We start from the raw sequence: 17,649 nt of genomic DNA on the forward strand, positions 1-17,649 counted from the left end.
CTAAAATATATACCCCTCCTTCCGCCCGACTGTAGCTGAGATAGGGGCCAGCGCCCCCCGCGACCCCAAAAGGGAATAAGCAGTAGAAAATGGATATATATATATATATATATATATATATATATATATATATATATATATATATATTTACATACATACATATATACAGTCGTGGTCAAAAGTTTATATACACTTGTAAAGAACATTGTTATGTTTACTAAAGGGGAGATGACGGCATACTGACACCAGGTGGCAGTAATGTTCAATAATTTATTATATATATATATATATATATATATATATATATATATATATATATATATATATATATATAATAAACAATAATAAACTAATAAGATAACCCAAGGAAATGGAGTGTGTCAAACCCAAGTGCATAAGTGTGTTACTATGTGTGTAGATTAACTGAAGTTTGTTACAAAGTGTTGTAGAGAGTGAAGGAACAAGGCAGTCCGAGAGGCAGGCAGAGATGAACATCCAGGGCAGGAGAGAAGAGGTTAGATCGGTGATCAGGCGAGGGTCAGGAATCGAGGAAGGCAGTCCAAAAACACAGGGGGGAAGAAAAGACGATCTCGAGAGGAGAATACTCTGCGAGAGAGCAACACGGATGTCAAAATCACGGAGGGAAACACAACAAAGGTGAGCAAACATCAGGCCTACGGTACACAGAGAGGTAACTAAGTTCCCGCGTCAATCCTTGGGTCCACTGGACCTTTATCTAGCCCACCCTCATCAATTCCAGGCTAGCAGATTGGTGAGTGGGTGCAGGCTTGTTGCTGCGTGGGTATGCTGCGCTCAGCGTGGGCGGGGGCGTGTGTGAGCGAGCAGCCAGAGGAGGAACTGTGACAAACAGATGCAGGAGGAAAACGGGTTCGAATCCACGCTGTGACAAACATAATGCCATGGCTGTCTTCTACCCTTTACTAATACCCTCCTCCATTCACATCCCATTTCCCCGGATTGTAAATAACCTAATGTAAATAATCAAATGTATTTCTAATGTATACTTGTTCTTATGCTATCTAAACTCACTATGTTCTCTGCTTGCTGTACATATCCTACTAAGTAAGACCTACACTGTTTCAATGTCCATTTCTCTGTTGATGCAATTGTTGATGACTGAAGTACTGATATCAACCAAAGCTCCTCATCCCACACCCCAAATTGTAAATAATGTAAATAATTCAATGTATATACTATGATGATTAACTTTTGTGATGACTGTATTATGCTGATAGTATATATTTGTACCATGAATTGATTAACGTGGACAAGTTGAAAAACTTATTCGGGTGTTACCATTTAGTGGTCTATTGTACGGAATATGTACTGAACTGAACAATCTAGTAATAAAAGTTTAAATCAATCAATCAATCAATCAATCAATCAATCAATCAATCAATCAGTTTCCCAAAACTCTTACTTTTTTATGATCGAGTGATTGGAGCAAATACTTGTTTGTTACAAAAAACATTCATGAAATGTGGTTCTTTTATGAATTTATTATGGGTCTACTGAAAATGTGACCAAATCTGCTGGGTCAAAAGTATACATACAGCAACATATATTATCAATTTTGGTGATCTATAAAAGTTACAATCAAATCAAATCAGTTTCATGAATTGGCCTCTTAACTTCATGTGAGTGATTATGATTGACGACCCTTGTTGACTTCTCTGAGCCCATTTAAATAGGGCTCATGTGATGAAGTCATTAGACTTGGTTACAAACGCGACAATGGGAAAGTCAAAGGAACTCAGCACAGACCTGAAAAAAATAATCATTGACTTGAACTAGTCAGGACAGTCACTTGGAGCCATTTCAAAGCAGCTTAAAGTCCCAAGAGCAACTGTGCAGACAATTGTTTGTAAGTATAAAGTGCATGGCACAGTTTTGTCATTGCCACGATCAGAAAAAAAACACATGCTATCACCTGTTGCTGATATAAAATTGGTCATGATGATCATAAGTCAACTGAGGACTTCCAAAAAGCAGGTCTGCAATGAATTACAAGCTGCTGGAACACAGATGTCAGTGTCCACAATCAAGCGTGTTTTGCATCGCCATAGACTGAGAGGCTACCATGCAAGAACGAAACCCTGGCTCCAGAAGCGACACCTTAAGCGAGCAAGCGACACCTTAAGGCTTGTCTAAAGTTTGCTGCTGATCACATGGAAAGATAGGACCTTCTGGAGGAAAGTTCTGTAGTCAGATGAAACAAAAATGTAGCTGGCCACGTTACCCAGCAATATGTTTGGAGGAGAAAAGGTGAGGCCTTTAATCTCTGGAACACCATGCCTACCATCAAGCATGGTGGTGGTTATATATTATGGTCTGGGCCTGTTTTGCCCCCAATGAAAATGGTGCTTTACAGAGAGTAAATGGGACAATGAAAAAGGAAGGTTACCTCCAAATTCTTGATGACAACCTGAAATCATCAGCCCAGAGGTTGGGTCTTGGGTGCAGTTGGGTGTTCCAACAGGACAATGACCCCTAACACACGTCAAAAGAGGTAAAGGAATGGCTAAATCAGGCTAGAATTAAGGCTTTATAATGGCCTTCCCAAAATCCTGACTTAAATCACCATTGAGAACATGTGGACAATGCTGAAGAAACAAGTCCATGTCAGAAAACCAACAAATTTAGCTGAACTGCACCGATTTTGTCAGGAAGAGTGGTCAAATATTCAACTAGAAGCTAGCCAGAAGCTTGTGGATGGCTACCAGAAGCACCTTATTGCAGTGAAACTTGCCAAGGGACATGTAACCAAATACTAAAATTGCTGTATGTTTACTTTTGACCCAGCAGATTTGGTCATATTTCCAGTAGATTCATTATAAATTCATAAAAGACCCAAACTTCATGAATATTTTTTGTGACAAACAAGTATGTGCTCCAATTACTCTATCAGGAAAAAAATCAGAGTTGTAGAAATTATTGGAAACTCAAGACAGTCATGAAATTATGTTCTTTACAAGTGTATGTAAACTTTTGACCATGACTGTATATATACATACATATACCCATACATGCACTCACATACCTACATACATACATACACACATTTACATACCTACATCCATCCATCCACACCCACACACATACACATTTATACACTCCAACAAATCCATACACAGGCTGGCGGGACAGCGATCAAGCCCCGGCACCAACTGCCCACTGAGTACCAGCCAATCACTACCCTCAAGCCTCGCGCATCCCCGCCTTTCAGGGACAACCCCCAACAAGCCCGCCCCAGACGAGAGCACGACACCAGGCGTGAAGGGCGGCGTGGCAGAACGCAAGGGCAGGCCCGGGCCCACACCTGACAAGCCAACCAACACGACAATTAACGAGAATGTCGCCAGCCCCGACAACCACCACACGCACGCATTGCCACTAATCACATCATCAACCACTGCCCCCCGCATCGGTCCCAGCAGCCACGGGCGCCCACACCACAAACAAACGGCAGCTGCAATACTCCCGTGCAGTCAGCAGCACTCGATCAAATCAAAGCGATCGAAAAACCAAGACCGGTAACCACACGCCAACAAGAACATGGAGACCAGTCAGCACCAGCTCGCCAGTCAGCCCAAACGCCAACATGCAAACAAGAGACATCAACACCTCCTCGGCCAAAAGACTCCGCCCCCCCAACCCTAACCCGCACAAACACACCACCGCCCAAACACCCGAGACACAGCACCCACACCAGACAAAGGGGCCGCGTTGCCACTGTGTCAAGTCACCAATGAGGTTGGACCACACAGCCATGGACCCCACCCAACAGGAAGCGAAACCTGCGCGACACCACTCAAAAATAAACAAATATGAGGACATAATAAATAAACACAAATACAAATAAAAAATAATAAATTAATAAAAGCCTTGCACCCTCAGCGAGGTCTCTGCCTGGGAATGGCAGGCCACCAGACCGCAGTCCCGAAAACCCGGGCCGTACTCCTGAACCCCAACCCCCACATGCATGTGTACAAGGCCCACAGAGTGTCTACTGTGTTGTTAAAATAAGGAGGTCAGCCGTTACAGCCGACTTCCAGTCCCTATTGATGTGTGTGTACATGAGTGAGATATGTATGCTTGTGGAAACTAATAATGCAATTAAAATTGGGGGGCATCAAGGTCATGGTGGGTTCCAACCTTGCCAAGGCCCCCAAACCTTAAGTGTCTAATATGCAGCTAAGATTGAGGGATGGACGAGCAGGGGAGAAAACAGGAGGACTGGAGCTCCATAGGAGGCATCCTCATCCCCCGCCATGTCTCCCAGCAGGACAATCCCTCAAAGTTTTATGTGTGTGTGTGTGTGTGTGTGTGTGTGTGTGTGTGTGTGTGTGTGTGTGTGTGTGTGTGTGTGTGCGTGTGTGTGTGTGTGTGTGTGTGTGTGTGCTAAAAGTAGGATATATCAACCCCCAACCCAGTCCACGCAGGCGACAACCAGGAACTACGGTCAGGAGGCCGCCCCTTGCCACAGACCCCGCCAGCGCATCAGACCACTTTAACATGATGCCCACCCCCTGCCAAACAAAGCCAGCACCTGCCCCAACTCAACTCTGCAGAGTCCATACCATCAACCGAGCGCAGAAAAACTGCACAGCCCCCATGCCCAGCGTGAACACCGCCTTCCGGCCATCCACACAGCAATGTGCCCATACGAGTTTCGGCCAGGGAACGAAGCCCCCCTGCGGGGGTATAAGTCAACGCATCCCGTCTACATGTTAGTACCCAAACCAGCCAGCAAGCCAACGCCATCCAGTCCCCACAACTCCACAAGCGCACAGACACCAATCACAGTCCCCCGACCACTCTAACCCAACACAGCAATGCTAATCGCCGGTAGCACGACAGCCCCTTCGCAGTACAAACATCCGTGGCCGCCGAATCCGAAACAAAAGAGCGACTGACCCCCACAAACCACAACAACGCACACACCCAGCTACCACCGAGACCGCCAACCCACCAACCCCAGCTCATTCACAGCCCAGCCAATCGAGCCATCAGACATCTACTCCGGCCACAACCAAACACTCCAACGCTCTGCCAACAACACCCAGCGCCACAGCTCCATAGAGCCGCAGACAGCGCTGAGGAACGCCACTGAGAGGCGAACAGTACGCAGTCGCCCCGGTTAGGGGAGGAAACGACCTGCAACTAATAAAAAAAAAAAGAAAAAAAGAAAAAGAAACAAACAAGAGGCCTGCTCACTAACAGTGCCCAGCGCCACCAAACGCCGCAACCAATCCCGCACGTCCAGGACCCCCCCCCCCGCTCAAAACCCACCAGGCATCCCATCCAGCTAAAGGCCATAAGGGCCCAGCCACGGGCCCACCGCCGGCATGCCATGGCACCTCAGCAGATCCAGGGCTGCGATCAGTAATGCACACTGGGGCAGCGACACCTATATACGTACATATGTACATACACACAGATTTTACCATATATATATATATATATATATATATATATATATATATATATATATATATATATATATATATATATATATATATATGTATATATTTATACATGCACACCCATATATACACACTTAGAATTTAACAGAGTAAATAAATAAGTAAAATAGATGATTAGAAATAAAAAAAATATATAAAAAAACAAGGGCAGAGAAATACAAAGGAGAGGGACTTTCGCAGGGCAGTTGGGCAGTACTGCCGGGGCGCCAACAAGGGGGTAAAGCAGCCCCCCCAACCCGGCACCAGGCGGGCCCGCACACCCAGCGCAAGGCGACCCAGGACAGACCCCTCCCTGCCCCCCAGGGGAAAGAGGAAGCCCAAGGAGAACCGAGGCCAGAACGGCATGGGCCGGCCCCAGCCCAAAGACCTACGAGAAGGACAGCCCCCCACCCGACCCAAGGCAGCCGCCCGCAGCCCCAACCCCACCCCAAATCCCCACCCAGGCACCCCCAATCACCCCCGACCGCTAGACCACCCAAGGATCAGCCCGCCAGGCCGTAACCAGGGAACCTGCCGCAGGCCCACCCGACCCCGCAAGACACATTTCAATAAGGTTAATATCAATAATTAAAAGGGAAAAAAGAAAAGAATATAAATGTATAAATACACACACCCAAACACACACACACACACACACACACACAAATAAAGTTAAGTACTATGAAAAAAAAGAAACCAGAGGATTAAATTAGTGTGTGCCACTACCATGCTTTGGAACATATAACAACATGGCTGCCGAGTGGTACAATGTGCACATTAAGCTTTGTAGAAAGTTGTTTTTTATGTATCTTTTTTAATATATATCTTATTTTTTCTTTTTAGCAAAAGTACACTCAACTAAATGCAATCAGCTTCTAGCTGTGACACATACGTCTACTGCAAGTTCTCCAATGAGGTCTTGCATTGTTGTTAAAATGCTTGCATTAACTTGCATGTGTCAGTGGAATATAGTTTTGTGAATTACTTCAAGATTATAAAAGAAAACACATATTTACATTTCTGTATGCTTTATTTCTGCCCTAAATGTGATAATAGTTTGTTCCTATTAAAACATTAAAACCATCACAGGGTTTTTTAAATCTTTTGATGACAACCAAATTGGAATCCTTTGCTCAATAGATGCTGTCAATTATTACTTGATTTATTGATACATTTTTAGGTCAGGAACAAAATTGACAAGATCTTGGGTTTGGGGGAACCTGCTGTCGTGACGAAGCGGTTGTTGCTGGACACACGACGGACTCTTGGGAGAAGAAGGAGTGCCGCCTGCCTGGCGACCCTTTTGTGTCGAGGACGTGAAGATATCCACCTATTCGGAATTATGACAACAGGACATCTGCTGATTGGCGTAAGCGTTGCACTGGTTTGTCGACAAATTGAAAGTTGCTGGCAGTCTTCAAAGTACCCCAAAGCTGCCACAAATAATTGGAGGATGTGGGAAGAACTGTGGATTACATCAGACTGTTTACCCCGCAGTTTTGAGGACCAGTCAAAATAATTCTTACTTGGATTGTTTCCCTGGCTTCGAGACTCTCCCGAAGGACAGCGCAGCGAAGACACAACAAACTCCCTTTTTATCTTTCATGGACACACACCTGTTGTTGTTGACTTTGGACTAGCGACTGCACAATACATCAAGGCAGCGGAACAGAGACACACTGCGGGCTTACACACACACACATCCACAAAAAAATATTCCCCCCCAACCCAACGCCCTCGACGCAAATCCCATAGGGGTGATGAATGGATGGTCAGCGCCTGAGAGCCGCAGCTTACCACCATGACCTTGAACTACCTTCCCTCTGTTGCTAAATATCTCCAGATGTATGTTGTAATATGTATATGTGCTTTGCTATGGAGGTTTTTTTCCTTGGACTCAGTCTGGACCCCTCCTGAGGGTCTAGCCTTAGACTGATATTTTTTTGCTCCCCACCCTTGTCACACAAGGACTTGGTTTTTTTTTGCTTCTTCCACGTAAAGGATGATTGGCACGAGCCAGACGAGAGTGTAAGTACATATTTGTTTATTTAAACACTATAATAAAAAATAAACAAACTAAGGGCGCTCACAAGGAGGTACAAAACTTGGCTACGAAAATACAAACAGAAAAACAAAAACACTTGCACGATGGCATGAATGAACTATGGACATAAACAAAAGGACTTAGCACAAAAGCATTAAACTATGAACTATATACAACAACTTACATGACATAGATCTATGGACGAGGGCATAAAGGAGATGCAGCAAGGGTAGCGTGTGTGCATGAATGCATGAAGGCAAGCAAAGTTCCCAGACTGATGGACAGAAAGTAAAATCCTTAAATACTGGCTGTGGTAATTAGTAACAGGTGTGAGAGGCTGAGGATCGGGGCGTGACTAGAGGGACCAGGTGGAAACTAATGGGTTGACATGGTAACAAAAGCAAACCAGGAAGTACAAAACGTAACATGAGTCCCGAAAACAAAACAAAACAAAACATGATCAAACATAAAACCAGATTCACAGGCATGACACCCCTCTCCCAATGTCACCCTTTTCTCACCTTTTTAAGGAGCGCCGTAAGTGGCTGATCCGTTGGCGGTCTCGTCTTGTCCCCCCCTGTAACGTTTGTCTGCTCTTAGCGGGACTGTGCCGAAAATGAAATTTTGTTGTACTTGTGCAATGACAATAAATATCTATCCTATCCTATCCTATCCTATCCTAAGATTAGAAAAGAAAACACATATTTACATTTCTGTAGGCTTTATTTCTGCCCTAAATGTGATAATAATTTGTTCCTATTAAAACATTAAAACCATCACAGGGTTTTTTTAATCTTTTGATAACAACCAAATTAGAATCCTTTGCTCAATAGATGCTGTCAATTATTGCTTGATGTATTGAAATATTTTTAGGTCAGGAAGTTCACATTGTCACCTGTGCACAGCTCATGCTGAGTGGTTTTAGCCCCGAGAAGAAGTCCAAATGCTGAATGCTTGGTATGACTCCCATAAGTGTCTCCTCCATGCAACTTCTCAGCCGAGACGTCAGGAGACGACTAACGTGCCGGCCGTGGAATGGGATCAGCTTTCCTGCTGAGCTTTGAAGTGTCAGCCATTAACCAGCCTGCTAATTCATGACCACGTTCTTCCACTTGCAACATGGCAGGGAGCTGATGTTCAAAGCAAGCTGAGAGAAGGCCTCCAACATTCTGTAGAAAACCTTTGATGAAGAGGTGAGGAAGACAATATAGTTTGCAATACTTGTTAGCGTCATTTTTATTGGTTTTTATTTGCATTTTAGTGAGTACGTCCCACAAAACAACAGCACTTCCTGAAGAACTCCTTCCAAAATAAAAGTCACGGTTTGGCAGGTTATGGTTACGATAGGAGCACAAAACAAAGGTCAAACTCCATTGAGTTTGGAGGTAGTCCACACTAGAATTTGGTCAAGTGGGTCAGGATACGCAGAGGGTTCAAACCTGCGAGCCTCTGCTGAAAGATGTCATATCGAGCTTACAACAAGTTATATTTATCCATGGGAGCATTTTGTTGTAAACTTTGAGGTGCGTCTGTTAAAATCATGGTTGTTTTTACAAATGATGAAAGATGTGAACAAGAGCATGTATTGTCTTTGTGTGAGGATGTAAATGAGGTGTGGTTGTATTGTATATTAAGTATGTGTCAATGAAAGGGCATTTTATGGCTTTTCTTAATTTGATTACATGCTATAATATGATTTTATTCTTATACTTTTATTGCATGATTTTTGTATCCCTTTACTTTAGGTAGTCAGGGACTGCAAATGGAAATGAGCTATTTAGCTATAATCTGGTATAGAACATATCTGTCTTTGAGCTTTATGTTTCTGTGCATTGTCCCTTCAAATAAAGACTGAACTAAACAACTGTGCATTTATTTTTGAGACGGTGTGGCTTGCTTTGTAGAGCAGCTGTGCCAGCAACTTGAGGGTTCTAGGTTCAATCCCGGCTTCCGCCATTTCCGTCAATGCTGTTGTGTACTTGGGCAAGACACTTCACCCAACTGCCCCCAGGGCCACCCACAATGGTTTAAGTATAGAATAGAATAGATTAGAATGGACTTTATTTTCATTATATTTGCATATAATGAGATTAAAGACTCCAACTTAAAGTGCGGTAGTGGGAACAAATATGGGGTAAAATAAATAACACAAGAGGTAATAAAGGAAAAAAACTAACAATTGAAATAAACAGACTACTATCCAATAAAAATATTAAGGAATCCTGTGAAATACCCAAGTGTGTGTGTGTGTGTTTTACCAAAATATAAAGAATCACATAATTAAAACACACTCTTACTATCAAACTGTGTGTAACTTTACAGTGGCCAAAATATTAAATATACTTCTGCCATGTTTTTAATGAATATTTAGGCCTACTGCGCTAATGTATTTTGATGGTGGTACTTAGAGAGCCAAGTATTGGTGAAAAAGTTTGAGGACTACAGATCTAGAAGATTTAAAAAAAACTCTTTAAGAACGTTTTTCCTATTTTAAGTGTCAGTGCTAAAGTGCCGCTCAAGCTGAATGCTAACTAGCCAGCTGCCAAAGGTGAGGAGGTCAGGGAAGTCAGACGTGTGTTCGGCTGAATACGCTGGCCAGGAAAAGTTGCCAGCAGCCCTAAAACATCCAAATATAGACACAGACAAGGACGTGGTGGCCTTCCAGCAGCACAACTCTACAGAACCTCACCTGTTGCATCATGTGTGCAAGGAGGCCGTGGGACTTCCCGTCAACACTTTTCTAATCAACAACATGGACGCATAGGCGCCGATCTACATTTCTGCCACTTGGTGCTCGGACGGGCGGTAAATCTATTTTTCTGAGCATGTGGGGAGAAAGAATTTGCCATCAATCCCACTTGGTTGCTCGGCAATGTCCGTGGGTGCTGGGGCCCCGAAGCACTTACAGGATCGGCGCCAATGCATGGACGGTTAGCTGGCAGCCGTCAGCAACCTAGGTCGGGATTTCAAGAATGGATCCAGATCTAATCCATTTTCATCCTCATCATTTCACACGTCGAAACTTTGGCGGAGGTATCGTTGCTGCAGTGTTCAATGCAAAGCTTTGCTACAGTCTACAGGTTAATTAGCATTAGCACCTCTGAGCAAGTAACCAGTGACTTCATCTCTGTCCTCTCCCCTCCGTCTCCTTCACGTTCTTCATGGCTCCTTTCCCTCTGCTCTTCCTCCTCTCCTCGTCCAGCCGAGTGCGCTCCCCCTCCCGTAACCACGCCCCTCCCAGGTACGCCAGCGCGTCCTCGGGTCGCCCGCGAGTCTCTGGGCTGGGGTCGAGGAGCAAATGGAAGAAAGCATGGGCCAAAGGGGTGAAGCAAGCAAACTGGGGCGCCAAGAGGGGACTATCTTCCCCACCGGTGTCCGCCTTCGGTGAATCCGCGTCCGGGTGCGGTGGCTCCGTCCACACGTCCAGGTCGTCTTTAGGGCTCTTGGCAGCATTGAACCACTGGAGGTATTTGAGGTAGGAGCTGCAGTCGCTGCAGGTCTGAGCCCAAGGGTGGGTGCCGGTCAGCACAGCGTAGGTCAGGATGCCCAAGGCCCAGGTGTCCGTGCTGGGCTCCACTGAAGACAAAACCCGTGGGCGCCGGTTCTTCTCCTCGTCTGTCTTCACCTGGACTCTGTTGTCTGGCTTTCGGTCGTTCCAGCTGTCCACGTTTCCGCGGGCCACCTCAGCTTCAGGGGTGCAGTATGGGGAGCAATACCACACCTCTGGTACCTTGCTGCCTTTGGACTTCACCTGCGGAGATCATAGATTAGGTGGATGCCAAAAACAATCACCGCACGCTAAGCAGTGAACACACCATCCCGAAGTCGCCCAGCTTGACCCATCGACAGGCGGAGTCACACAGGAAGACGTTTTCAGGTTTGACGTCTCTGTGGACAAAACCCAACGAGTGCAGGTGGGACAGGGCGCCACACAGCTGCGACACCACCCGCTGGGTGCAGTCCTCCTCCAGCCCCACCTGGAGGACACAACATGGCGGCAGCGCTTTAGATAGACAGATAGATAGATAGATAGATAGATAGATAGATAGATAGATAGATAGATAGATAGATAGATAGATAGATAGATAGATAGATAGATAGATAGTACTTTATTGATTCCTTCAGGAAAATTAAAATTCTAGCAGCAGTGTACTTTTGGACTGGAGCAGAAAAAGGCAAGCGGCTGCATTCCTATACCTCGGGCACGATTATGTCAAAGAGGTCGCCAAAGAGGCTGGCCTGCTGGGCGAAGACGTAGTGCGAGGGCGTGAAGTAGGCGATGCCCACGGCGCGGCTCAGAGACGGGTGCGTGCAGAAGCACAAGGAGAGGTTGTACTCCCTCAGGAAGGACGGCAGGGGGGTGGACTTGCGAGGGAAGAACTTCAGAGCCATGGGAGTACCTGAGGGGGGACACAAGGAGGTGGATGTGTTGGTACCACGACTGAGGAATGGGGGGGGACAAGGTCACTCACCGCTTTTGTTGTGCACGGCCAGCATGACTTTCCCGTACGACCCTTGACCTAGAAGCTTGACCACCTTGAAGTGCTTCGCCGTGTCTAGTCTGTTTAGAGACTGAGCGCTCAGGTGACACATGTCCTCCAGGAGCCTGTTGGCTGCCTACACACACACACACACACGCGCGCACACACACACACACACACACACACACACACACACACACACACACACACACACACACACACACACACACACACACACACACACACAGATAAGGCAATCCAGATCAAATAATATACTCATGTTTGTCTGGTAACCATGGTAACCACAATAACCACAATAACAACACAACAATTGCTGTGGCTCAATCAGAGTATTTTTGTTAGTACACTTCAAGAAGTAGTACTTAGAAGTGAAGTGGATTATATTTATATAGCGCTTATTCTCTAATAACTCAAAGCGCTTTACATAGTGAAACCCAATATCTAAGTTACATTTAAACCAGTGTGGGTGGCACTGGGAGCAGGTGGGTAAAGTGTCTTGCCCAAGGACACAACGGCAGTGACTAGGATGGCGGAAGCGGGGATCGAACCTGCAACCCTCAAGTTGCTGACACGGCCGCTCTACCAACCGAGCTATACCGCTAAGTGTACAATCTTTGACAGTGTAGTGCACTGCTGTGCCCAACTCATTAGAGCAGGGTTCCCCAAACTTTTTGACTCAGGGGCCATAATTGGGTTAAAACAAATTGGCCGGGGGCCAGGCTGTGTATATATTCCGGGGCAGCGTAATGGACAAGCGGTAGAAAAATGGATGGATGGATGTATGTATACATGTACAGTTGGGCAAAAAAGTATTTAGTCAGCCACCGATTGTGCAAGTTCTCCCACTTAAAAAAATGACAGAGGTCTGTAAGTTTCATCATAGGTACACTTCAACTGTGAGAGACAGAATGTGAACAAAAAATCCAGGAATTCACATTGTAGGAATTTTAAAGAATTTATTTGTAAATTATGGTGGAAAATAAGTATTTGGTCAACCATTCAAAGCTCTCACTGATGGAAGGAGGTTTTGGCTCAAAATCTCAGGATACATGGCCCCATTCATTCTTTCCTTAACACGGATAAATCGTCCTGTCCCCTTAGCAGAAAAACAGCCCCAAAGCATGATGTTTCCACCCCCATACTTCACAGTAGGTATGGTGTTCTTGTGATGCAACTCAGTATTCTTCTTCCTCCAAACACGACGAGTTGAGTTTATACCAAAAAGTTCTATTTTGGTTTCATCTGACCACATGACATTGTCCCAATCCTCTGCTGTATCATCCATGTATCCATTTTGGTTCAAACTCAACTCGTCGTGTTTGGAGGAAGAAGAATACTGAGTTGCACCCCAAGAACACCACACCTACTGTGAAGCATGGGGGTGGAAACATCATGCTTTGGGGCTGTTTTTTGTGCTAAGGGGACAGGACGATTGATCCGTGTCAAGGAAAGAATGAATGGGGCCATGTATCGTGAGATTTTGAGCCAAAACCTCCTTCCATCAGTGAGAGCTTTGAATGGTTGACCAAAAACGTATTTTCCACCATAATTTACACATAAATTCTTTAAAATTCCTACCATGTGAATTCCTGGATTTTTTTTCACATTCTGTCTCTCACAGTTGAAGTGTACCTATGATGAAAATTACAGACCTCTGTCATTATTTTAAGTGGGAGAACTTGCACAATCGGTGGCTGACTAAATACTTTTTTGCCCCACTGTATATTCCTGCGCACTAATTGTCTTAAAGAGCGTGCACTTGCGTTATCGATGGGGAAAAGCATTTTTAGACAATATGATTTGCCTGAGCGGTTCGGAGACACCAAGAGTAACAAGCGGTAGAAAATGGATTACAAAGGACAGATTTAAAAAAAAATAATAATAAAAATAAATAAATAAAATGAATTAATTTACTTGGGTCTTCCTGCAGGCCGGATTTTGGACACTGGCAGGCCGTAGTTTGGGGACCCCTGCATTAGAGAAAACCCTTGTTTATCGCTGTTAATTGGCTCTGGACCCGTAAATTAATTTCAGCAAAGTAGGAATTAGTATTTATAAATCAAATATTTTCAAAGCTGGAGCAAAACATGTTTACGGCCTTCTAAATATGAGAGACTTGTACACATAAGATGTCACCCTTCAGTCAACTTTACACTCTTTTAATACCATATAGTTGTCATGATCTGTTGCCGAGTCAGGTCTTGATTTATGTTCCGGAGCTGTTTTCCTACGTTTAAGTCTGTTTCTGTTGCCTACCCTTTTTCCTTTTGTTTACTTTTCGTGGCCGTAGACACTAAATGATCTCACCTGTTTTCCGTTGAGTGATCAGTGTCATTAGGACAAGCGCTTTTTGTGTCGTCCGGGTCTGAAACGGCTGTCGGAGTGTCCCAACTTGTCGGATTATATTCTCAATGATCTATTTTTCAGGTGAGATGCATGATTTATGATCTGCAATAAACCTACCAGGTTCAAGGAGACCAATGTGTCCCTAAGAAAATATAGGGACAAACACCGCCGCTATAGATAGTTCGTCTGCGTTAGCGTTTATAATAACAGTATTACTCCTACTTGGGTAATATTCAAGTCACAAAATGTAAATTGAGTATCGCTGATGCTTTCAGAATGGTTATTTATTGGATTTTATGAGTGGAATAGTGGCACTGTAAGCAGACTTTTATTTACATTTATTTAATATTTACAGTGCATTAAAAAAATCCATCTGTCATCATGTCTTTCGTAATACTTGTGAACGATAGGCAAAATTCCCCAAATAGTGCACTTCCCCTTTAAGCTAAGTTTTTTCTTTGTGGCTTACTAAACTCCCAGACCGACACATTTAAAAAAAAATGTTTTTGCCTTTTTATAGAATAATGTGAATGTGTAGTATATTTATATAGCGCTTTTCTCTAGTGACTCAAAGCTCTTTACATAGTGAAACCCAATATCTAAGTTACGTTTAAACCAGTGTGGATGGCACTGGGAGCAGGTGGGTAAAGTGTCTTGCCCAAGGACACAACGGCAATGACTAGGATGGCGGAAGCGGGGATTGAACCTGGAACTCTCAAGTTGCTGACACGGCCGCTCTACCAACCGAGCTATACCGCCCAAACTAATATTACCTGCACGCTGGTGTTTCCTGTCCTTCTCCGCATCCTAAGGACATCACCACCATCGCAGCAATGTGACACGAATGTAACAAAAGTAATGCTGACCGAGGCTTAGCCAATCAATGGCCACAATAATGAACCATGTGATCTGATTGGTTATCTAGTGCAGTGGTTCTCAACCTTTTTTCAGTGATGTACCCCCTGTGAACAGTTTTTTAATTCAAGTACCCCCTAATCAGAGCAAAGCATTTTTGGTTGAAAAAAAGAGATATAGAAGTAAAATACAGCACTATGTCATCAGTTTCTGATTTATTAAATTGTATAACAGTGCAAAATATTGCTCATTTGTAGTGGTCTTTCTTCAACTGTTTGGAAAAAAGGATACAAAAATAACTAAAAACTTGTTGAAAAATAAACAAGTGATTCAATTATAAATAAAGATTTCTACACATAGAAGTAATCATCAACTTAAAGTGCCCTCTGTGGGGATTGTAATAGAGATCCATCTGGATTCATGAACTTAATTCTAAATATTTCTTTACAAAAAAAGAAATCTTTAACATCAATATTCATGGAACATGTGTACAACAAATCTAGCTGTCAACACTGAATATTGCATTTTTGCCTTTTTTTTCACAGTTTATGAACTTACATTCATATTTTGTTAAAGTACTATTCAATAAATATATTTACAAAGGATTTTTGAATTGTTGCTATTTTTACAATATTTTAAAAAAATCTCACGTACCCCTTGGCATACCTTCAAGTACCCCCAGGGGTACACGTACCCCCATTTGAGAACCACTGATCTAGTGGTCAATATCATACTATTATTGATATTTTTTGTTCATTTAGCTATTTTATGCTTGAAAATGCTTAATTTAGGGCAAAAATTTTGTAGAAAATGCTCAAAAAATAAACGATTATCTTACTTATGAATTATATGCACTTGCTAAGTGTGCAAAATCTGACCGTGTAGTGCACTGCTGTCCCAAACCTGATAGTGTACTTGCGTTCCACACTTAACAGAAACGACGTCCACTTCTTCTCTCCTTTTTAATTGTGAACTGCAACCACTCGGGTTAAATCCTTCCCCCTTCTACTACAGAGCCAAGATGACGACTACTGAGAATGACAAGTGTCCGTCACTGCGCACTCACCCTTTTGACTGTTTTGCAAGCAACATACTCCGCGTTAGCTCACTCAAAAAAGTGTGAGTACACAAGTGATGCAATAAATGTGGATTTTGATGAGTCATCAAAGTGACTGCCGTCATCCAAAAAGGGTTCCTCATGTCCACCATTAGTTCACACTTTCATGCACACGGGGAAGTTGAACGGTGACCCACACAAACAAACCATGTGTCACCTTTGACCTTGGACAAATAACCCATGACCTTTGACCTCGCTGTTGATATTAGTGGTGAAAAAACAGAAATGAGGTTACTGACTTTGTGAACTTATTCAGGTTTTATTGATAGCATCAAGTTGTGTATGTTCTATCTGCGAGAAGCTCAGGTTACATAAATGTGTGTGTGTGTGTGTCTGTGTGTCTGTGTTTGTCTGTGTATGTGTGTGTTTGTGTTGGGCCTGGCTCTAATCCAGGAAACAAACTTTAAAAATGTCTCCCTCCTAGAGTGTGTTTATTATGGACACTTCTTACGTAAGGTGATGTAACAACATTCATTGGCACATCATAAACGTCCAGATGGTATTTGCGGAGAGTGAAAGCTCGCGCTCCGAGCTGGCGACGTTAACGAGGAAAGGAAGAACCATCAGAATGTCCAACATATTTAGTGTGTGTCAACGTGTCACGTTTTTAAGCGCACAAGTCATTGTCACCCTTTCAAATCGTTTTTAATCGTATTTACTTTCATATTGGTTTTATATTGGTTTTATATTTATTTATTTGTGTTTTTTTCAGTCATTGGTGGAGCTAAGGTTAATATTTGAATATTGTTTTTAATATCGTTGTGCAGCACTTTGGAAACATTTCTGTTGTTTAAATGTGCTACACAAATAAATTGGATTGGATTAGCATGCACAATCAACAAAGTGTATTTTTAGCACGCTCACAAAGTAAAAAAGCCTTGTTGCGTATCAATTAGTTTCTATTGAACTTTTTCACCTTGATTCATTGACATTGTCAGATCCATACCATCAAAAAGCTGAGAATTGTTAACAAAAAGGCTTCTAAAACTAAAAGCGTCTCTGTGGTAAAATTCTGAGTCTTCTTACCGTCATCTCGCGTTGTCGACTTTCTTTAGTCAGAAAACCTCCCAAAATGCGTCTTCTCTTCAGCACCTGCAGGCGTGCTGGATAGCAGAACCACAAAAACCACTAAGGAAAACAAATCACAAGAACTATTCAAAGCAGAACCACAAAAGTCAGGCAGTCAGTCCAGCTTCTCTGCAGCCAAAGAGCAAAATGTGTGTGAGCGGCAGGATGGAGGCTGCAACTTTAGCCAACATGATCTCTCCTCACCCCCACACACACACACACACACACACA

General features: G+C 43.5%; 1 protein-coding gene across 2 annotated transcripts; it reads right to left on the reverse strand.

Annotated features, from left to right (window-relative positions):
• Window positions 1–8,741: 8,741 nt before the first annotated feature.
• si:ch211-171h4.3 (serine/threonine-protein kinase SBK1) lies at window positions 8,742–17,649 on the reverse strand. 2 transcript variants are annotated; one of them, XM_061908436.1, is made up of 6 exons: window positions 17,377–17,649; window positions 13,947–14,002; window positions 12,003–12,147; window positions 11,728–11,930; window positions 11,346–11,507; window positions 8,742–11,281 (listed from the first exon to the last, which is right to left on the reverse strand). In XM_061908436.1, exons 3-6 carry the CDS (start codon window positions 12,121–12,123, stop codon window positions 10,652–10,654), a joined length of 1,116 nt encoding a protein of 371 aa, XP_061764420.1. In that variant the 5' UTR covers window positions 12,124–12,147; window positions 13,947–14,002; window positions 17,377–17,649; the 3' UTR covers window positions 8,742–10,651. The 2 variants fall into 2 exon arrangements, with proteins under 2 accessions (XP_061764420.1, XP_061764419.1); XM_061908435.1 differs by lacking the exon at window positions 13,947–14,002.

Source organism: Nerophis ophidion, linkage group LG08, assembly GCF_033978795.1.
Source record: "Nerophis ophidion isolate RoL-2023_Sa linkage group LG08, RoL_Noph_v1.0, whole genome shotgun sequence".
Taxonomy (NCBI): domain Eukaryota; kingdom Metazoa; phylum Chordata; class Actinopteri; order Syngnathiformes; family Syngnathidae; genus Nerophis; species Nerophis ophidion.